Raw genomic sequence first — 23205 nt, 5'->3', positions numbered from 1 at the left:
TCCTCGACCCAACCATCTTCAGCTGCTTCATCAATAACGTTCCTTCCATCATAAGGTCAGAAGTGGGAATGTTCGCTGATGATTGCACAATGTTCAGTACCAATTGCGACTCCTCAGAAATTGAAGCAGTCCATGTCCAAATGCAGCAAGGCCTGGACAATATCCAGGCTTGGGCTGATAAGTGGCAAGCAACATTCACGCCACAAAAGAGCCAGGCAATGACCATCTCCAACAAGAGACAATCTATCGCCCCTTGACATTCAATGGCATTACCAGCACTGAATCCCCCACTATCAATATCCTAGGGTTACCATTCACCAGAAACTGAACTGGACTAGCCATATAAATACCGTGGCTACAAGAGCAGGTCAGAGGCTAGGAATCATGCAACGAGTAACTCAACTCCTGACTCCCCAATGCCTGTCCACCATCTACAAGGCACAAAGTCAGGAGAGTGATAGAATACTCTCCACTGGCCTGGATGAGTACAGCTCCCACAACACTCAAGAAGCTTCACACCATCCAGGTCAAATCAGCCTGCTTGATTGCCACTCCATCCACAAACCATTCACTCCCATGGCACCCACTTGCCATGAACGATTTAAAAAACTTAACCAACTGTTCATGAACCCAGGATGTGGGATTGTTGCAAGATGTAAGATGGTACCATCAAAAGCGGGAGGAGTTTTGCACCAAGCATCGTCATGGATATGATTTTTGCCCTATAAGAAACGTTTGTTTATGGTCAGGGGCAACAACGTGCAAGTTAATTTTGGGTGGGATTGATCACCCCCATACATGGGAACATACTCCTGAGTGATCAACAGGATGGTGCAATTCGAAAGTTAAGGAAACAAGTAATGAATTAACTTGAAGGGAGCATGGTACTGATGCTTGTAAGCTACCAGTGGTAAAATAAACTTAAAAGAATACTCAGATGTACTGACTTGTGAGCCTGGAGCATTTTCTCCACTTGGGCAGGTTCAGGTCAGACTTTGGAGTTAAAGGGTATATGAGAGGAGGTGCAGGTCCACCTACCTATAGCACCTCCTTTTTATCTATTTTTATTACCCTTCTCTAGTGCAACATTAACTTCATTCTCTGTTGTGAAGACAGACACGACTTAATCAATATCTGTCATCCCTCTGCCTCTACAAGCTTTCCTTTTTGGTTTCTTGTTGGCAGACTTTGGAGGGTGGAGGCCCCAGCTGAGAAAGGGGGACTGTGAGGGAGGCAAACCCTTCCTTTCCCACCTAAGGCCTAAGCAGGGTAAATCTGCCAGGCTTCGCATCCATCTTTGACCTCCTCCCACTGGCCTCAAAATTGAGGCAGGGTGGGAGGCTGTCCTTCAGTGGCCACTAATTGGTCACTAAGGGCCTCAATTGCGGTGAGGGCAGGCAGGCTGACCTAGGCCTCGTCCACCCATGGCAAAATTGCAAACAGGTTGGGGGTGGACTGGAAGGTGGCTCGAACACCACCTTGATAATTTTACAGGCCTCCACCCATGAACCTGCCAGCAGGGACCTATTTAATTCTGCCCCTAAAGTTACATACTAGCAGTATGCTTTCTAAAGAATAAAGCTAACTTATTACCCCTGCTACTGAAGATGGGTAGTAGTAATGTTTTTGCCCATTTTTTGGCCTGCTTGTCTTAAAACGATATATCCCAAAAACTAAGGGATGGATTTTAACAATACTTGGTACAGATAGGATATGACTCACGGAAGAACTAGCTAGTTTATGGCAAAGATGCTGATCCAGATCCTGGAATTTTTTTAAAGGATCCATAAACATGGGGAAATAGGGCAAATTAACTTTTTTTAAAAGAATGTTGTGGGCTGTTTGATTTAAAATGTTGATGTTTTAGAATGTTGTAGATTGCCCCAGCTGCTATAGTGGAATTTGTCACAGCTGTGAAAACATGAGCAGAGTTTTCAGAGCAGATTGTTGGGTGAGGATTGAACTAAAGTCTCCTTTTTGAGATGGAAGCTCTTTAAAAATTTCTTTTTCAGCTTTGCAGTTACAGAGCATCAACCAGGCAAGGAAAAAACCTCAAGAGCTCTGACACAGCATTGCAGAGGCAGGTGCTCTACTTCACTTGTTTGTTACTTCAGTACTTGTTTTGGCTTCTCAAGTAAAATTGTATCAGATAGCTAATTTTGAAGTGTTAATTAAATGTTAAAATTCAGAGAATTCCATTCAATTTGGCCATCTGACAGTAGCATAAATCCATTGCCCCTGCAACATTGAGCCATCAGTGTGCCATGTACTGTATTTTGAGCAGATTGTCATTAAGATCGACAGCACCATCCAAACCCATAACCTCTACCACCTAGAACAGGGCAGCAGATGCCGAGGAACACCACAGCCTGTAAGTTCCTCTGCAAGCCACACACCGTCTTGACTTGGAAGTGTATAATCATTCCTTCCCTGTCACTGGATCAAATTCCTGGAACTTCCTTTCTAACAGCACCATGTGTACCTACCCCACATCGACTGCAGTGGTTCACCACTACCTTCTCAAGGGCAATTAGGGATAAGCAATAAATGGCCAGCGACACCACTTTGTGTGAACAAATAAATGAACGAATGGGATTCGTTTTCATTTGTTGAAATAATTGCCAATGTAAAAAACCTCAAATAGTAAAGTTTCTCCCATTGCAGATGGGGGGAAATTGCTTTGACACATCAATGAAATTCCTTACTAAGGCTTGAAAGTCAGAACTTCAGTAAATTTCTGAAGGTCACTTGGATTCAATGCTCCAAGTGTTTAACTTAAATAAAATATAGCACATTAAATCGTATTTAAAGATTTTAAGGGAATTATGTTCAAGAAATCATTCCCACTTGTTCAAGTAACTCTTCAGGTCATCTTCAATGTTTACCTTAAAATATAGCTGTCATGTATTTCAGTGCCTGCACCTGTCACCCAAACTTACAAAAATTGATAATGCTGTTGGCTGCACCAAGCTGGAAAGGACAGAGCACAAGAGTTGCTTTTCATAGGAACTTTAAGGCTCGAGAAAAAAATTGCCAGTGAGCTACATACCAAGCAGATTTATAACTATCTCTGGTCAGTAAACTGAACTCGATCTGAATTAACAGATCAAAGAAACATTTCCTAATTTGTCACTTCTCATATAACATCTTAAAAAAATGGCAGGTGAAATCAATTCAAGCCTGTTTTCAGTGGTCATTTACCCACCAAATTAACAAGTCAGACTAGGAATCACTTTCAATGTGCGATGGAATCAAGAGCTCTGGCAAGCTGCTGAGCCATCTTAAGGTAGTCACCCAAAAGCAAGACACATAGCAAATCATCACATTTCCAAATAAAACACACAACTGAAGAGCATTAATAAAAAGTTTTATTTCATAAGCATTTCAAAAGGTCAACAAAAACAAAAAGCTGCAATTTTTAGGCAATTACAGTGTGGCAATCTCAATTTCTAGCACAATGTCACAAGAACCTTACAACAGCTCAAAAGCAAATTAACTTCCCCCTCCCCCAAAGCCAGTTGGTGATATATACCAACATGAAATTGCTCTCGCCAAGCCAATTTATTTTCCCCCCCCCTTCACTGTACCGGCCAAAGTTAAGTGTCAAACAAAACACCACTAAGAACGGGCTCATTGGGCCTCCCAAATACACTGTCATAGTGTGTTAACTATACAAAACAAAAATAAACTGTACAGTTTAAAATCAAATTCTCATATACATAGCCTTATATATTTTAAAAAGAAGCAGAGTGTGTACAGGGCAGGGGTAAATGCTCTATAGCTGAGAAATGTTGCTGGAAGAAAGGTAAAATTCAATCATCTTCGTCTTCCTCCTCTTCTTCCTCCTCCTCCTCCTCTTCATCATCCTCCTCTTCATCATCCTCCTCCTCCACTACCTTCTTCTTTTCCACTTTGGCAGCTGAAGCCTTCTTAGTAGATTCAGACTTTGTTTTAGCACGATATGCTGCAAGATCCTAGAAGTCAAGAATAAATGTTCTTTTTAGCCCAGATAATCAAGAGTTTGTTAAAGACAACAGTAGATAATTGCCCATTAACTGTGTTAGCCAGAATCTATGCAGTTCAGTATTTACGTTGAAAATTTGATTTTATAGCACCCCCTACCTCAAGACCTGATATAGTATCACCTGCACTGGCAAGGTGATGGCAAGTTTAATCATTGTCTTGTGTCTTGTTGTAAAGTGACCTCAGGAGTTCTTGGTTTTCATTCCAAATATCCATCCAATCAATACCACTCATCTGTACCTACTATTCCCCCTCTTCCCCAGTCTGCCAATTCAGGACCACATGGGTGGTATACTGGGTATTATGTAGCTAAGACCACATGTTAATCTAGGATCTTTCGGTCAAACATTACCATTTCATATCTTTCCTTGAGCTTTGCTGCCCTCTTTTCATATGGAATTTTATCATTTGCAGCTGTTGCATTCCAAAGCAGTCCCAGCTTCCTGGCTGTATCCCCAATTGATGACCCAGGATTTTCCTCTTTAATTTTGGGGCGCCAGTCAGAGCAGAACACAAAGAAAGCAGATCTGAAATTAAATGAAGTTAAATAATTATTTGGAAGTAAACTTGCACAAAGCACACAGTAAAAGGTGAAAATCAAAGTACAAGTAAATGTATGAAACATTAAATTTACTTTCTTACACCTCCCCCCACCTCCAAAAGGGGCAGTAACAACCTCAATCGCAGCTTTCAGGGGTGTTAGTGTCAGAGTGGCTGTCCCATTTGCCCAAGCAAGTTAGTGCATTGAAGTTCATATAAGCTAGATGCTTATATGGGGGAGCAGCATTATGAAAAATACATGAGTATTCAAACATTGTTTCCAGCACTGCTATCCCAATACACTCATTTTGACCAACTGAATGTTTCTGGCATTCTATTTTTATTTCAGATTCAGGATATATTTTATGGAAACTTACGGTGGTCTCTTTGGTGCATTAGGGTCCTTCTTTCTCTTCGTTTTCTTGGCGCCTTTTGGTGGCTCATAATTTTTCATTTCTTTCTCCCAACGGATTTTGTCTTCTTTTGCCTTATCTTCAAATTTTAGTTTCTCTTTACTTGTCATGGACTGTAAAAATTTTTTAACAAAAATAACTTTGCAAAAAAAAAACTACTCACACTACACAGGGTTTCCATGACTGACCAAACAAATACAAATCTGCAGTTACATATTTTGTCAACCAAATAAAATGTCAAGCATTAATATATACCGTTCTAGCCACCACCGACTGGTAGTTTTGCGAAACTCAATCATGCTCACCACGACCCGAGCCTAATCCAGTTCCAGTATACACATTTCCATCTTGTTATTGTAATCAGCCAGGAATTAGTGGAAAGATGACAGATCAAATTAATTGACTATTAAGAAAGTAATACTTATGTTTGGAAAACAGTTATATCATCAGAGGAAGAAGAAATTGTTTGACGGGTTGGGCTTGTATTCATTGGAGTTCATAAGATTGAGAGGCGATCTTATTGAAACATACAATCTTGAAGGGACTTGACAGGGAGGATGCTGAAAAGATTTTTCCCCTTATGGGAGACTAGAACTAGGGGGCAGTTTAAAAATAAGGCATCTCCCATTTTAAGATTGAGATGAGGAGAATTTTTCTCTCTCAGGAGGATCATGAGCTTGTGGAACTCTATTTCCTCAAAAGCAGTAGAGGCAGGGTCATTGAATATTTTTAAGACTGATTTAGATAGGTTCTTGATTGATAAGAGAGTCCGGATATTATTTTTAAATTAAATTGCAAGAGTAGAAAAAATGGCAATTTCAGACCAGTAAAAAGCAAATTCACGACCAGTACTGAATACATACTGAAGAATTTCCAGAGTAGAGGTGGTGAATATTTTGAATTATTTTTAAAGGAACAAATGGATGCTACATTAAGATTGGGGAAGAAAAGAATACATTGTAGAGTTTCTAGATGTACAATGAAAGAAGATGGGCTAAACAGCCTCCATCAACATTAACTTGGTAAAGAACAGATTGCAGATATTCTCAGGGAATTAAACGTGCAACCCAAATTACACAGGAATACAAACTGCCTACCTTCCATCTTTCTGCACACTTCTTTGAGAATTCGGAAAAGTTGACACTTGCATCAGGATGCTTCTTCTTGTGCTCCTCACGACAAGTTTGGACGAAGAAGGCATAGGAGGACATTTTGCCTCGGGGCTTTTTAGAATCACCTCTTGCCATTTTGGCCTTTTTCTGAAGAAAAAAAAAAAGCGCAAGAGAATTAATTCAGTTCTGTACAATTCTTAATATCCCACATGTATTCAGGTAGTTCATGAAATCGAGGTATGACACTCCGCGTTGAGGGGTGGGGATGGAAGCCTTGTAATCGAAATTTCGTTTATTAGTGTACAGCAGCCTGTACATTTCCCCGTCACTTAAAAATACAAGTTTTCGGGGTACAAATAGTTCTACTATTGTTGATATGTCATCTGCGTCCGCATCACACATCGGCACCTTAAACTAGCTGCGTCCATGTCGGTACCTATCACCAGAATTATTATTCAGAATACATGTATCATTTTATCCGTGTTTAAAATACTTAAATGAGCAAACTTAGAGTTCGAATTACCACCCCATTCACAAAAAATGAAAAACCGCGCCCACACATTTTAATATGGGACTCGAGGGGGAAAACGGTGCACAAATTCAGACAGCCAAAATTAAATGCACCGAGTTATGTCATTGTTGCAAATCTGCCCTAAATATTAATCCCATCCTTAGCGGAACTTTAAAACCAAAGTAAAAAAGCTTTAATTGCTTTATTCCGAAGAGAAAAAAAGTATTTCCGCAATTTAACAGATCCGCCTAACATTTCACGTAGTTATACTCCGAAAGTTAAAAAATAAAATAACTTTGTCTTAGTTTTCTTGATCACTACGCGCCTTTTGATTGTCACATTATTTTTCCACTGGCGGATGTGGATAATAAAAAAAATAAATATATTGAAAATAATAACAAAATATCCAATTTAAAAATATTTTATTTTCCATGTTGAAAGTTAATCCGCCCCAAATATTTCATTCCGTTTAAAATGGTGCGGCTGAAGCATAGGCGAAGTGCCCGTAGTCTGGAGCAATGGCTGAGAACAAAAAAAAGGTCAAACAACAACGACAATATATTTCTTCTTCCATGTTGAAAAATCCTTCTTCATGAGAGAAAGTCCCCTTCAAATGTCACCAAGCACCGTCTTCGGACCGTTTCCAATCTGCAGACGCCCGTTTTCTGCGTGTTTTTCTCGCCTGTGGTCTTTGCGCTGAGTGGTATATAGTTATAGTGTGGGCTTTGTACATATAGTTTAGTGTTAGAGCTGCGAATGGCCGCTTGCCTCTAACACACACAGTACATGGCTCCATCTTGATAGCAGCGTCAGTGTGAAGGGAAAACAGCCCAGCTCGCCTTACAGCCCGCATTTCGCCCCTTTAACTGCCTGCAACCCCGACAAAAAGCGCATGGTTAGATAGCTCGGAGCCTGGGCGACCCGATCCCGCTCCCAAACCCGGCTGTGACTGCACCTGAACGGTGCCAGACACGGTTTGGAAAAGTTGAACTCAACTCGCTCTCGACGCGCTGCTGTTTAATAATGGCTTTCCCTCAGCCGCCGTCAGCCATGTTAAACAGCGCGGCTGAGGGAAATTTTTTTAACTTTAATTCTAACGCTCTAACAGCGCGCATTTGTAAAGTAAAACAAGAGAGTAAGACATGCCCGTTTAGAATATGGCGAATTTTGGCCCCCCTCCGTCCCTAATAGCGAGCCACTGTTGTTGAGTCCTTGCTTCCACTTGCTCCGTACACTAACAATCAGCCTCGCACCGTCTCTCACTGTAATGGCTGTGGAAGCGCTTACTGCCTGCGCACTATCGCCAGCCACTGCCGCACTCCCATTGGCTGCTGCCGAGCCATCCCGCTCCTTGATTGGCCATCATCCTTCCATTGTTCTGACTAGGGCTGCTCTTCCATTGGCCGCCGCGGGGAAAACGACAGCCGAGGGCGAAACAGCGCGCAAATACAAACCCAAATAGAGTGCAAAGATAGGCACTCAGCAACTAGAGAACATATTCTCTATGTACAGCCTGGATATGCATGTAAGCTGCACTCTGCTGGCCTTATTACAACTGTTACACACCATTGACACTTGGCATGCCACAGTTGCTTGATAACACAGTGGTTTTGTTGACAACAGTCCTTTCATTGAACTTAAAGTGTTGTCTGTGACAGAATTCCATGTATGTACCATATGATGCCATAATGTAAATGACCGTATTATGCGCTGCATAATGGTATGTATAAAAAGAGTGGTTTGCAGCATTGCTTCAACATTAGTAGTTATCCTCAGTTAATTTAATGATTATATGCAAATTATATGCAGTTTTTCGAAAATATCAGATCATTTTTAGTTATAAACACTCCTGTACATACGAATTATATATACTTGCGACAATGCCCCGTTATATGTTCGGAACGGACATATCAGCCCGTATCAACATTTAAATCATTACATTTTATTTTCTTGGTCAGTAAATCGTATGGATCTGCAGCTAAATTGGCATAATCACATGTTTAATTAATAGTTAACAAACACTTGAGGGTAAAGGTATTTTCATTTTCGATGTGGAAGTGAACATTGTAGCTTTAACAGCAATGTTCAAATAGACGCAATATAGGTTTGTTCAAAATTAAAGCATGGAAGAGAAAAGAAGAGGGAATTCAACAAAGCTTTTGCATGTTGATAGATCAGCAAAAGTTATATTCATTCATATTTCAATACGGTCGTATTAACCACCTGAATATGGGTTTATCGCAGATAAGGTTAACGCTTTTGTTATTACTTTGACAATAATGTTTTTGTTACTCAAGCTTATCTGCGCTTTCAAACAATTTGCTATGTAAATAAGGCAGCTAGAACTCGCATTCACATAGCACCTTTCATGATCTCGAGGCATCCAAAGAGTTCGATCAGTGAAGTACTTTTAAAGTGTAGTCCAGATTGTGCTCAAGCTCTGAAGTGAAGCTTGAATCCACGACTTGTAACTCAGACCACTGAAACAAGACTGAGAATGTTTAATATCCCCTTTTGTTTGTTGTTTTTTTAAAGTCCTTCACTTTCTGTAGACGATAGCAAAATGCTGCGGATGCTGGAAATCTTAAATAAAAACAGAACATGCTGGAAAAACTCAGTAGGCCTGGCAGCAACTGTGGAGAGAGAAACAGAATCAACGTTTGGAGTCTATATGACTCTCCTTCAGATGTGCTAGACCTGCTGAGTTTTTTCCAGCATTTTCTGCTTTTACTTCATTTCTTTTCATTGATTATAATTTATTTGTGTTTCGACAATGTAATTGGGACCCCAAGCTAATTAAATTGCTGCACCATGGGTTTCCCGAGGGTCAAGGAAAGGAGGCCACTTCTTGGGGGTGTTAAAGGTAGGACACCCGAAGTGAATAAATATTTAGTGCTCAAAGTCATAGTATTCAAATTGTTCAATTGTTCCTTCTGTGTGTCTGTTGACTCTTTTCTGTTCTGTGTGCTATTAGTCAAGCCTGGACGTTGTCACAGAGAAATAGAAGCAAAACTGAAGTTAGAAGCTGTAAGCATAAGTGCAGACATTTTAAAAGCAATGTAACTTAAGCTTCTGTTCAGGCGTAGAACTGGTGTGTCATCTCTGCAAATCTCTGAGGCATAAAACACAGCAATTGGTGATGAGGTGGAGAATAGTTTAAATTTACTGGTCCCGGCCCCTTACTTTTCTTCATCAGGAGATCCACCCATGCCATGAGATCAAAGGATTTTGGGGTACAAGATCTACTTGCCTGCTACAAAGATGGACAGTCCAAATGTAGTAGTGACCCGCAAGAAGGTGATACTAGTACAATTGTCTCAGAGCAGAAGGCCAGTGAATATTCAAGCAACTAACAGAAGACACATCTATGTTTGATACAGTGATAACTGCTGACAAAAATACTTTGGGCTAAAGTGTAATGTTTGAATGGTATTCATTTCACCAGAGATGGCAGGGAGCCATCACCGTCAGATACCTTCAAAAATGTGCCCAAATTGTGAAGGTGTTCATCAATGCACGATGCCATGTCCAGCTCAAGGGAAAATGTGTAACGCATGCTTAAAGTGGAATCATTTTGCAAAGGTATGCAAGTCAAAGAAGAAGACTTCATATTCAACATGTGTGGAATCTCGTCCTGGGAGTGAGGTACAGCATATGCATACCATCATGGATAGTAAAGCATCAGGTCATTTTAAGGAATGCTCAAAGAGCAGTTGAGCGACAAACTCTACTGTTGTTATTTTTCACAACTTTCTCTCAATCCTGTGACAGACACTCTTCAAGCTTAGCATGACTCTATTATTCTGGTTTTGGGAATGATTACAGTTCCAGTGTGCTACAAAAAGTCACCCAGACCGGTTCACTTTCTACGTAGCCAAAGACAAATCTTTATGGGATAAACATTTTCAGTCAGCTTGGCTTCAAACATGAAGACCCCACCAGAGTACATGTTAATGTGATCAATGACACAAACGACACAAAACACTATCCTTCATTATTTACCAGATTTGAGGAGATTAAAGGGTACTGCCATGATCCTCGCATTGACACATCAATTCCACCAGTTTAACAAAATTTGTGACAGTTGCCATTTGCAGTCTGAGCCAAAGTGCTACAGGAGCTGAAATGGCTTGAAGCAGATGGTATCATTGGGTGAATGGATATCAAATCTAGTCATTGCGTGATGCAAAAATGGCAAACTTAGACTATACGTCAACCTTAAGGCGGTCAATAAGGCAATCATTCCAGACAAAAGTATCCACTTCCTTTGATCCAAAAATTATTGGTATAATTTCATGACTCCACAGACTTCATGAATCTCAACATTTGATGAAGCTATCTTTAGATTCCTCTACGGAAACAAAGCTGATATGTTAAAGCCTTTGTTACTCATGAACGTGTGCTTCAGTACCACAAAATATCCTATGGACTAATCTCAGCACCCAGCACATTCCAGAAGATAGTTTCGTCAGCTTTTTCAGTCATTGAGGGGACTCTCAACCTATTTGATTGTGTCGTTGTCCATGGAAGTGACCAAGCACAATATGATCAGCAATTATCAGCAGTGATCACTTGACTCAAACAGTGCAATTTGATGCTCATTTCACATTCGTGGCATCCAAAATTGACTTTCTAGGGTACAGGGTGAGCCTGCACACGACAATGTCAAAGCCATTCATGTGCTTCTGACCCGTTCTAACATGAAGGAGTGGGCATTTTTCCTCAGTACTACCAACTTTTATCACAAATCTGTTCCCAGGTACAGCAAGATCGCAGAGCCTTTTGGGGAGCTACTGCACAAAGATGCACAACGGGCATTGGCAGCCTGAGAAACTGGAGTGGATGGGGTCACAGGCAGAGGGGGTTGTAAGCAGCTGTACAGTCTTGGACTGTACTGAAAGGAGGCCCCCAGGGTGTCCGGCTGAAGCTCACCTGCCCTGTGGGTGCCCGAGGGCCCCACTTTGACTCTTGCAGCAGATGGTGCACCTGGAGGGAAGTCAAGATGCCTCATCCCCATGTCGCCTACATCTTCATGGTGCCCATCAGGGTGTGTGGCCATGGAGGGCAGGGCCAAGTGCAAATCTGGCCAGACCTGCTGGACCAAGGTCTCCATGGTGGTCGCCAGCTTTCCCATGGTGACCTCGAGGTGCTCGCATATCAGAGCCACAATATCAGACAGAATGTGACCAGACTCCTCCATCGTTCACTGTAGTCTGCTGAATGACCGCCAAATCCCTGCCTGATGGTCCACTGCCTGTCGTTGCAGCTCCAGCTTTGGGTTGGCAGCTGCTTCCAAAGGCTCATCATCTGACTCACTTTAAGCTGGTGGCTGGTCTCCAGCAGCCCCCGAGTGCCGGAGACCTGGGCTGTCCCTGCCTCCAACTGCTGCGGGGATGTGTCAGTGAGGTGTTCCCCAGAAAATGAACTGGAGCCTAAGCTACAGCTGTGCCCCACTGACGTGTGTGTCTCTGAGCTGGTGGAGGGTGCGTGTCAGCGCCGTGATGGTTCTTCCAGAGCTTCCTCTTCAGACGTGGTCTCAGGGCTCGTACTGGTGCTCGACTGGCATGGGGTTCTCAATCTGCTGATACCTAAAATAAAGTTTCAGTTAATGAGCATGAGCTATATAAGACTGCAAGTGACTCACTGCGAATGTCAGGATTTGATGAAGTGATGAAGCTGCGATCCGTACTAGGTTGTCGGGAGAAGCCAATCTCCCCTTCCCCATGGGAGTGACCCCTCTCCTCCCCAGCCAGCTCAACTGCAGCCCCCTCAAACTCACTGAGGTCAAGTATGTCAGCCATCCCTCCCCCAGTCTATGCTCTCTCGTGCTTGTTGCGTGCCAGCTTGGCCTTTATGAAGAAGAAAGAAAGGCATGTGATGAGAAGGGAGGGAGCAGAGGTTGGGTGAGAAGCATGTCCTCTGTGTGCGGTGAGCCCTCCCCAGAAGGGCCAGAGGATGGAGTGTGAGCAACATGATGGATGGGATGGTGGTGATGTGAAAGTCTCGGTGGGAGAATGAGTGTTGATATGTGTCCCCCGCTAATGGCTGCATAAGATCCCAAAAGAGAATAGCCATTTGAGTGCAAGATGCCTTGATGAGAGTTTGATATTGGAGGGAGTTGAAGGATGACTTTCCCTGGCGGGGTGCATGAGATCATTCATCCACTTCCTGCATTGGATGGCATTTCGGGCGTGGTTACCGGCATTGCTGACCTGCTCCACAATGGCCTCCCAGGCCAGAGAGGTGAGGCTGATGCGCTTCCTGCAGCCATCCCTGGAATAGAGCACTTGCCTGTGCATATACACCCCTCTGATCAAGGCCTCAAGGGCCTGATAAGTGAAGTGGACTGCTGCCTTCTTCTTGAGGCTTTCGGCCTTCTTCTTCTTCTGGTTGCAAGACATCTCTGGCAGGCTGGAGAGAGTGAGGTTGTGTGTTGCACTGGCCTTTAAATACGGCACCCGGACCTTTAGACCCACCAGCTAATGGTAGGCAGATGAATCAGAGCTGGCCCCACCAGGTGATTCAGACCAATATGTGCCTTTGCATAATTAATGACCCTCCAAGTGCAGAATCAGGCACAAGTTCTCACCATTCCGGCCAGTGGGCTGGGTGCTGCTGAAACCACCAGACTTAATTTCAATAATGGAAAATTCTGCCCAATGTTACTAAATATATATATATTTAGGGCTATCTTAACAATCTGATTGAACTGAAATGCAAATCAGGTGCTTTCTATAATGGTCTGCCACTCCACAGTGCCATTTTTATGTACAGATGTCTGTTAATTCACTCCAAACCCATACTATATTAATTTAGAAAATGCAACATTACATATGTCTGCCTCCTCTCTAATCACCATACTGTCTCCCAGTAATCTCTATTTATACATGTTCAATGCACTTAATCAATCAGTGCCCTTCACCTGTGTATCCTTACCCTTGATAATATAATTAGCATACCATTAACAGGTTCCCCTCCTTTCTTTAAATTAAATTTTTATAACACACAAATAATTTCAATTGAAGAAAAGAAAAAGAAAAAAATGATTTCCATATTCTGCATATCATGTCATAAATCAAGACATCCTTCTTCTAGGACATCCAATAATTTTTTGTTCAAGTATTCTTTTTTTTAAAGCAATCCAACAGTTGATGACTTATGTCGACCCTTTTTATCTTGGAAATAAATTTTCTCTCTAACATCTCTTTAATACTCGCAAGGTCAATCCTTAACCTTTTCTCAGTCACCCTCTTTGTTGAATGTATATTCTCCCATTCCCCTGAAAATATTTGATTAGTAAAACCCCATATCTATTGCTCCTACCGGAGCCAGTGTTTTTCCAACTGAGATACTTATAAGCAGCCTTTTTTTCTTAGCTTTCCAGGCCAAGGGGCAACATTTTTCATTTTCACCCAGCAAGAATTTTAAATCCATCTGGAAGATCGGCATGGGAAGGTTACTAAAAAGGGCTAATTCATGGCCTTCGGGTCACCCAAGGCTAGAAATGCTTGAGTATGTATTCCTGTATTTAATTTCTTTAATTTTTCATTTGCCCTTAAAACATCCTCAATTGTAGTGTGTTTCATCATAGTACTTAGATTCAATCTATCAAAACTGGCATTGCGTCTTGTCTGAGTACATTGTCTGAATACTCGAATGGCAACTTTGTGATTTCCTCATTTAGCTGCACATGTGTAGATGTTCCTATCTGATGTACTCCTTAATAACAGTGGGAACTGTCAGAATCTCCATTATACTCACTGCAAGTTCTGGACGCATATGATGTCTATTCATATGCCCACAGTATGTGACACTGTAAACCATTGGGAATCAAGCCACTGCAGTAAGAGTGACACCACTTGAAACTGTCTAATCAAGCTTTTTAATTGCTCTGCTTCTTCTTTAGATGCAAAATCATCTTTCTGTGATGACTGTTACGTTCCTTCTGTTGGGTCGCTTTGCTCGCAAACACGGTTGCGTGCCTATCTATCGGTAGGTGAGTTGGCAAACAATATACTGCAGAAGCAGAGACCAATATCAGAGGAAGCACATGCTGTTTATTTACACAAGTGACAGAGCACTAACACTATGTGTGCTTCTCCAACCAGACCCTATTCTAAGCTACTGATTAACATTGTAGCCCGCACTACACAGCCATTGGATAATACGGTCACGCAATCTGCTCATATTCTTTTGAAGGTTTATTGCACCTCAGATTACCACACCCCTCCCCCTTTACTTGAAAGTATAATTTACAATCTATGCAATATATGAACTATTTAGAGAAATGAACTATTTACAAATTCTGTCTCGCTGAAGATTCAAATGTGTCGAATGTTGTAGTTCTACGACATCAGTTTGTTTATCCATGGCCTCCCTCTCAGGAGTTGTCTGTCCACTAGGCTCTCCAGTAGGAACCTGGAAGTATGTCTCTGACTCTTCAGGCTCAACAAGTCCTACAGGTACTTCCAAGCCAAGGGGAGTTCCCTCTACATATGGTGTAGACTCCAACAGGAACACTTGGTGCATCCTTTCTAGTAGGTCTGTTTCCCTCTTCCTGAGGTGATCTACGTGTCTTCTAATTATCCGACCTTCAATTGAAATGTATTAGGAGAGTGATCCTGTCACTGCACTAACTTTACCTGGTAGCCATTTGGGCCCATCTCTAAAGATCTTTGCAAAAACTGCATTGAAATGAAGTTTCTTTCACAACTATGGGAATCATGTCCATTTTTCTTGGCCTCCTGACTCCTTTATACCCTTCCCCCTAAATTCGGCCTTATGCAACTCAAATATGTCCTGAGGCGTCTCTTCATCAATAACTCTGTGGGGGCAATACTGGTGGCCGTGTGTGGCATATTGGCATATTCCTATAGCTGAGTAGGAAAAGTGATGATCTAGTTGCAAGAGAGTCGCCATCCAGTTTTTCATTTGGGACTTGAAGGTCTGGACTGCCTTCTTGGCTAAATCATTGGATTCAGGGTGGGCTGTTGAGGCCTTAAGATGTGTTATGCCATTGAGACTTGGAAATCTTTGGAACTCCCCGCTGGTGAATGCCGTTCCATTATCAGACACTGTTATCTCTGATAACCCATGTATCGCCAAACTCTGATGCAATCTGTATATGGTGGCTGCAGATGTGGGTGATCTCACCTCATATACATGCATCCACTTCGAGTAAGCATCTATAATCAAGAAGAACATTGTGTGCAAAAAGGGCCCCATGTAGGCAACGTGGAGGTGGACCCATGGCCTTCCTGGCCATCCCCAGGGATGCAGTGGGGCAGAATGGGGAAATTTCTGTACCTGTTGGCACTGTATGCAGCTCTTGACCAAGTTTTCAATTTCTGTGTTCATCCCTGGCTACCATAAGTAGCTGCACATCAATATTTTCATTCTAGAGATGCTGGGGTGAGTGCTATGCAATTCGGGCAATAATGGCTGTCTTCCTCTCGGAGGCACAATGAGTCTTGCTCCCCACAGCAAGATGCCAACAGGTACAGAAATTGCCAGGAGGCCAAGATGCCATCCTGGCAGGTGAGCTTGTATCTCCTATTAAAATAGGGCTTCACTTCATCGGACTTTGGCTTGTTAGACCATCCCTGTAAGACTTATTCCCTAAAGTGAGACAAAACTGGATCACAGTCTGTCCACTCTCTTATTTTATAGCATCTATTTTATAGATGACAAATCCAGAAAGTTCAACAACATGTCAAGCTTTTGTGGAATTGGTATGTTCACATTGCTGTCTTTTAGAGGTATTCGGCTCAGTGCATCAGCATTGGCAATCTGGCAACACAAAAACAGAATTACCTGGAAAAACTCAGCAGGTCTGGCAGCATCGGCGGAGAAGAAAAGAGTTGACGTTTCGAGTCCTCATGACCCTTCGACAGAACAAGGGTCATGAGGACTCGAAACGTCAACTATTTTCTTCTCCGCCGATGCTGCCAGACCTGCTGAGTTTTTCCAGGTAATTCTGTTTTTGTTTTGGATTTCCAGCGTCCGCTGTTTTTTTGTTTTTATCTCTATTATTATTGGCAATCTGGCTTCCTGGCCCGTGGATAAGAGTATATTCGTAAGCAGCTAAAATCAGTGCCCACCTTTGGATGCATGCCGAAGCAATTGGGGGTATTACCTTATCTTCCCCAAACAAGCTTAGTAGCGGCTTGTGATTAGATACAATGGTGAAGTGGCAACCATGGATGTATTGATGGAACTTCTTAACGCCAAACACAATGGGTAAGCCTTCTTTCTTTATTTGTGAGTGCCTTCATTCTGCCACACTGAGTGTTCTTAAGACGTAACCATGGGTCATTCGGAGCCATCTACCATCTGGTGGGAGAGTACTGCCGCTACTCTGTAAGAGGATGCATCACAGGTTAAAACTAATTCTTTCTTTGGTTCGAAAACTCTGAATGTTGATGAATGTAGCAACTGCTCTACTGTTGTAAAAGCCTGTGGTTGTGGAGCTTGCCAAGTCCACCCGTGGTTTTTCTTTAGTAAACTGTATAATGGAGCCAGCAATGTTGACACATACAGGAGAAAACAGCCATAGTAGTTAATCATTCCCAAGAAGGACTTGAGTTCTATGGTGTTTCTCAGTGCTGGCACATCACAAATAGCTCTTACCTGGCCTTCTACTGGGTGAAGGCCTTGCGGGTTGACCCTATGACCCAGGTAAACCACTTCTTTTGCTTGGAAGATACATTTTTCTTTTTTCAAATGTGCTCTGGTTTGTAAGGAACGCTTCAACACCTCTCCCAGGTTAGCCAGGTGTTCTTCATCAGTTAGTCCTGTTACTAGGACATCATCAAGATAAGCCACCACATGGGGGTAGACCTGGATGTAAATCTTCCATAGTCCATTGGAAAATGGCACAAGTCGATGAGACTCCGAAGTATATTACCATAAACCCCTATGTGGGTTGATGGTCACAATATCCTGAAAGGGCTTTTCTAGCTTGACTTGCTGGTAAGCATTGCTCTTGTCGAGCTTCATATATGTGATTCCCCCTGCCAGCTTGGAGTACAATTCATCAATTTTTGGTATAGGATGCCAATCAAGTCTGGCCACTTTGTTAACAGTCAACTTGTAGTCCCTGCATATTCGCACATTCTGGTCAGGGTTTAGTACTGGAACTATGGGTGCTGTCCATTTGGAAAATTGTACAGTTTGTAATACTCCCAAGGTTTCCAGCCTGTCTAGTTCAACATCAACTTTCTCTCGTAATGCATAGGGGACTGGCCTCACCTTCAAGTATCTGGGGGTTGCCCCAGGATCCATGTGGATTTTAGTTGGCAGCCCCTGAATCTTCCTGAGCTCTTCCTTGAACACAGAGGCATATTTCTGTAATAATTCTTGCAGATCTTTCATTCTGAGTTGAAAAATCTCGGTCCACTCCAACTTTATGTCCTTAAGCCATTTGTGATCAAGTGGACTTGGACCCTCCTCTGCTACCACTATCAGGGGTAAATTAACAGACTGCCTTCCTGGTACTGGAACCTTGCATATAGTCTTATTCGTACGCCTTCACCAGTAAATGTTTTAATTTAGCATCTGAATTTTCCAGATTTAATGAGTGGCCTCCTCCATTCAGATATTTGAACTTATGTTCACCTATAACTGTCGTGGCTGCCCCTATATCCACCTCCATTCCGATGGGTTTTCCATTGACTTCCACTGTCATGTAGATTGGCTCTATTTTACCCATTTTTAAGTTGTGTAGTGAGTAAATATCTGACTCTGTTTCTTCTAGTTCCTCTATTATGTGGATTTCATGATTTCTACCTTTTAAAAATTTTGTCTCAATCTATTTTTTAGGACATCACATAATGTGCTCATTACAATGGCAGTAGAAACACTCGTTGTCATTCCTTTGTAGGATATTTGGTTTCATTACTGCCCTTACTATTGTGGGTTTTCTCTGTTAAACCATTGCTTTTTGCTGGTCTGTTAATGGCTGCTGTTTCCCGCCTTTCCGCGGAGCCTGTGCTTCCGAGCCATTTCTAACTGGTGCTTCCCTCCTGGCACGATGGATGGCGCCATTTTGTGCTCCCTTGATTGCTTCTGAATCCCTGACTGTGCTATCCATTGTGAGCGCTCACTCCAGCACCTTGCTGAAGTTTAAATTCATTTCTGACAACAACCTTTTTGAATGGCGTCTTTGTTAATCCCATGTACTAATCTGTCTCTTAACATGTTGTTGATCGATGTCCCAAACTCATAGTGCTCTGTCAGTTGTTTTAAGGCTGCTACATAACAAGTGACTGTCTCTCCAGGGGCACGATGCCTCGACTTGAATTTAAAATGCTGCAATGTTACCTTACAGAGGATTTCGGCTGAAAGTGGCTTTTCACAAGATTTACCAACTCGTCAAAGCTCGTGGAATCTGGAGCGTTGGGTGCCATTAGACTATGAATTAGGCCATATGTTTTACTGCCACATATCGATAAGAGGATCACCTGCCCCTTCTCCTCCTCTGATATGTTGCTGGCCAAAAAGGAAAACACGAGGCATTCAATATAATGTAACCAGTCATTGGTGGTCTGATCAAACAGTTTGATATGGCCAAACTGTGGCATACTGGAGGGAGATAACTTTGAAGATTATGTTGAGGGCTGTGCTTAGAATCAGCCTGCAAGGCAGGGCTGATTCACTTCAGTTGAGCTTTCGCAGCTTTCCTTGGTGTCGTTGACTGGGTCGTGTTTTTCCTCATTACCAGTTATTATGTTCCTTCTGTCAGGTCACTTTGCTCGTGAACACAGTTGCACGCCTATCTACCGGTGGATGAGTTGGCAAACAATATATTGCAGACGCAAAGACCAATATAAGATGAAGTATTTGTGCTGTTTATTAACACAAGTAACAGAGCACAAACACAATGTGTGCTTCTCAAACCAGACTCTGTTCTAAACTACTGATTAACATTGTAGCCTGTGCTACACAGCCATTCAGTAATACAGTCAGGTGGTTAATCTGCACACATTCTCTTAAAGGTATATTGCACCTCAGATTACCACAATGACCTAGCACCATTTATCGGGATATGAGTAACCCTTTCTAGATATCATTGTTGATGCAAGTTACTCTCCGGCCTATATATTTAAGGGCCCCCGAAGCTTGACTTCCAATCTTAAATTCCCCATTAATCTTATTTATAACAAATTGCTCAAATTCCAGGGAACCTCCCCATGGAAAATCATCGACAAGCATTGTAAAGATGCCTGGAAACTACTCTTTGTGGTATTAGTAGAACGTTGTTCGATCTACTTTCAGTTGAAGCCAGCATACTTTCAGCAAGACAAATCTAACCAAGATGTACCATATCCTAAATGCATCATTCAATCCGTTAGTCCTTGAATAATCCCTGTCTCTCCAAATGTAGATTAATTCTGTCCCTCAGAATTGTTTCCAACAGTTTCCCCACCACTGAGGCTGGACTGACTGGCCTGTAGTTCCCTGGTTCATCCCTTCCTCTCTTCTTGAATAACGGTACCACATTGGCTGCCTTCTAGTCCTCTGGCACCTCTCCTGTGGCCAGAGAGGTATTGAAAATTATTGCCAGCACCCCTGCTATCTCCTCCCTTGCCTCACTCTCAAAATGCATCCAGGAGAACTTTTTAGAAGGTCCTATAAAAGAGGTCGATCCTAGACTTAATTTTAGGGAATGAAGCCAGGTAAGCGGTAGAGGTATCAGTGGGTGAGCATTTGCAGATAGTGATCATAACTCCATTAGATTCAAGGTTGTTATGGAAAAGGACAAGGATAGGTCAGAAATCAGAGTTCTAAATTGGGAGAAGGCCGACTTTAATAAGATCAGATATGATTTGGCCAGAGTGGACTGGGAGCAGCTACTTTTAGGTAAATCTGTGTGGGACTCATTCAGGAAGGAAATAGGGAGAGCACAGGGCCAATATATTCCAGTAAAGATAAAGGGTGAATGCAAGAAATCCAGGGAACCCTGGATGTCGAGGAATATACAGGATTGGATAAAGAGACAAAGGGAGGCTTATGGCAGATACCGAGGGCTCAAAACAGCAGAAGCCCTAGAGGAGTATTGAATGTGTAGGGGGGAAATTAAAAATAAAATTAGGTGAGCAAATAGGGGACACGATAAAACATTGACAGGTAAAATAAAGGAAAATCTGATGTTATTTTACAAGTATATTAAGGGTAAGAGGATAACTAGGGAAAGAGTAGGGCCCATTAAAGATCATAGTATTAATTTGTGTTTGGAGCCGAAAGACGTAGGTAGGGTTCCAAATGAATGCTTTGTGTCGGTGTTCACCAGGGAGAGAGACAAAGTGGGTATGGAAATCAGGCAGAAGGACTGTGATATACTTAAAGAAAGTAGCATAGAAAGGGAGGAGGTTCTAAGTAGTCTGGCAGGCTTAAAACTAGATACATCTCCAGGCCCAGATGAAATGTATCCCAGGCTGTTGAGTGAGGCAAGGGAGGAGATAGCAGGGGCACTGGCAATAATTTTCAATACCTCTGTGGCCATAGGAGAGGTGTCAGAGGACTGGAGAACAGCCAATGTGGTACCGTTATTCAAGAAGGGATGAAGGGATAAACCAGGGAACTACAGGTCAGTCAGTCTAACCTCAGTGGTGGGGAAACTATTGGAAGCAATTCTGAGGGACAGAATTAATCTACATTTGGAGAGGCAGGGATTAATCAATGACAGTCACCATGGTTTTGTTAAGGGGAGGTCATGTCTGACCAATTTGATTGAATTTTTCAAAGAGGTGACCAGGTGTGTAGGTGAGGGCAATGTGTTTGATGTAGTCTACTTGGACTTCAGCAAGGCTATTGATAAGGTTCCGCATGGGAGACTGATGACGAAGGTAAGAGCCCATGGGATCCAAGGCAATTTGGCAAATTGGATCCAGAATTGGCTGAGTGGCAGGAAGCAGAGGGTGATGGTTGAGGGGTGTTTTTGTGACTGGATGCCTGTGTCCAGTGGGGCTCCACAGGGATCGGTGTTGGGTCCTTTGCTGTTTGTGGTATATATAAATGATTTAGACTTGAATGTAGGAGGGTTGATCAGTAAGTTCGCGGATGACACGAAAATTGCTGGGGTGGTAAACAGTGAGAAGGATAGCCTTAGATTATAGGAGGATATAGACAGGCTGGTCAGATGGGCTGATCAGTGGCAAATGGAATTTAATCTGGATAAGTGTGAGTTGATGCACTTGGGCAGGACAAACAAGGCACGGGAATACATGATGAATGGTAGGACCCTGAGGAGTACCAAGAATCAGAGGGACCTTGGTGTGCATGTCCACTGGTTCCTTAACGTAGTGGGACAGGTAGATAAGGTGGTTAAGAAGGCATATGGGATACTTGCCTTTATTAACCAAGGCATAGAATGTAAGAGCAGGGAGGTTATGCTGGAACTGTATAAAACGCTGGTTAGGCCACCAGCTAGAGTATTCCATGCAGTTCTGGAATCTGCATTATAGGAAGGATGTGATTGCACTAGAGAGAGTGCCGAGGAGATTTACCAGGATGTTACCTGGGCTGGAGAATTTTAGTTATGAGTAGAGATTGGATAGACTGTGGTTATTTTCCCTGGAGCAGAGGAGATTGACGGGGGACATGATTGAAGTGTATAAAATTATGAGGGGTAGATAGGGTAGACAGGAAGGAACTCTTCCCCTTGATGGATGGATCAATAACCAGGGAGCATAGATTTAAGGTAAGGGGCAGGAGGTTTAGAGAGGATGTAGAAAAGTTTTTCACCCGGAGGGTGGTGGGAATCTGGAACTCACTGACTGAAAGGGTGGTAGAGGCAAAGACCCCCATAACATTTAAGAAGTATTTGGATGTGCACTTGCAATGCCATGACATGCAAGGCTATGGGCCTAGTGCTGGAAAATGGGATTAGAATAGTTAGGTACTAGTTTGACTGGCGCAGACTTGATGGACCGAAGGGCCTTTTTCTGTGCTGTAGACCTCTATGACTCCATGACTCTAATAATATTCATAATTTTACACATGTCTTATCATTAGCAAACGCTCTCCCCTCACTCCACACCCGCACTTCCACCCTCACCATTGTCAGTCATAAATTTAGCCAGTGCTCCCAGTCTAGTCCATATCCATTTTTCCATGATTTTATCTGCAAGCTACCTTCACCCTTTCATCCTTACCATGCAGAAAAACTGAAACTGATTGCTATATCTATAAAATGTAAATGAAAAATGTTTCTGTCCTTGTTCCACATCATTAAATCCTCTGATACCTTTTACATACATCTCATTTCTCACTAATCTCTTTGTTGAGCCTTGCATTCTCATCATCAATCACACATGTGTCCTTTAGTAGGATTTTTAATTTGTGGCAAGAAGAATGAGCAAATTGTCTGTGTAACTTTAAAACAATTTCTTTTTTCTCTGTCAGATCTTTGTCACCTGATGCCATTAGCCCTTCTTTAACATTCTGAGTACAAATGTCAACTTTTGTTATGGGGATGCAATAATGCCCTGATCAGGTAAACTCCAGATCTACTGACTCTCCTAAAGCAATTGCTTTATCATGTTCAATGTCCAGTTTCATTTGTGCCTTTTTCATGGAATGCTTGCTCAGCAGCAAGGGTATTTCA

At 42.4% G+C, this 23205-nt stretch overlaps 1 protein-coding gene across 1 annotated transcript; it reads right to left on the bottom strand.

Annotated features, from left to right (window-relative positions):
- Window positions 1-3350: 3350 nt before the first annotated feature.
- On the bottom strand, window positions 3351-7899 carry LOC121284137 (high mobility group protein B1-like). Its single transcript, XM_041199312.1, has 5 exons — window positions 7746-7899; window positions 6074-6235; window positions 4941-5089; window positions 4376-4550; window positions 3351-3974 (listed from the first exon to the last, which is right to left on the bottom strand). The coding sequence occupies exons 2-5, from the start codon at window positions 6221-6223 to the stop codon at window positions 3813-3815; spliced, it is 636 nt and encodes a 211-aa protein (XP_041055246.1). The 5' UTR covers window positions 6224-6235; window positions 7746-7899; the 3' UTR covers window positions 3351-3812.
- Window positions 7900-23205: the final 15306 nt, after the last annotated feature.

This window comes from Carcharodon carcharias, chromosome 11 (assembly GCF_017639515.1).
Source record: "Carcharodon carcharias isolate sCarCar2 chromosome 11, sCarCar2.pri, whole genome shotgun sequence".
Taxonomy (NCBI): domain Eukaryota; kingdom Metazoa; phylum Chordata; class Chondrichthyes; order Lamniformes; family Lamnidae; genus Carcharodon; species Carcharodon carcharias.
Note: the sequence above shows the minus strand (reverse complement) of the source record. Positions and strands in the feature narration are given on the sequence as shown.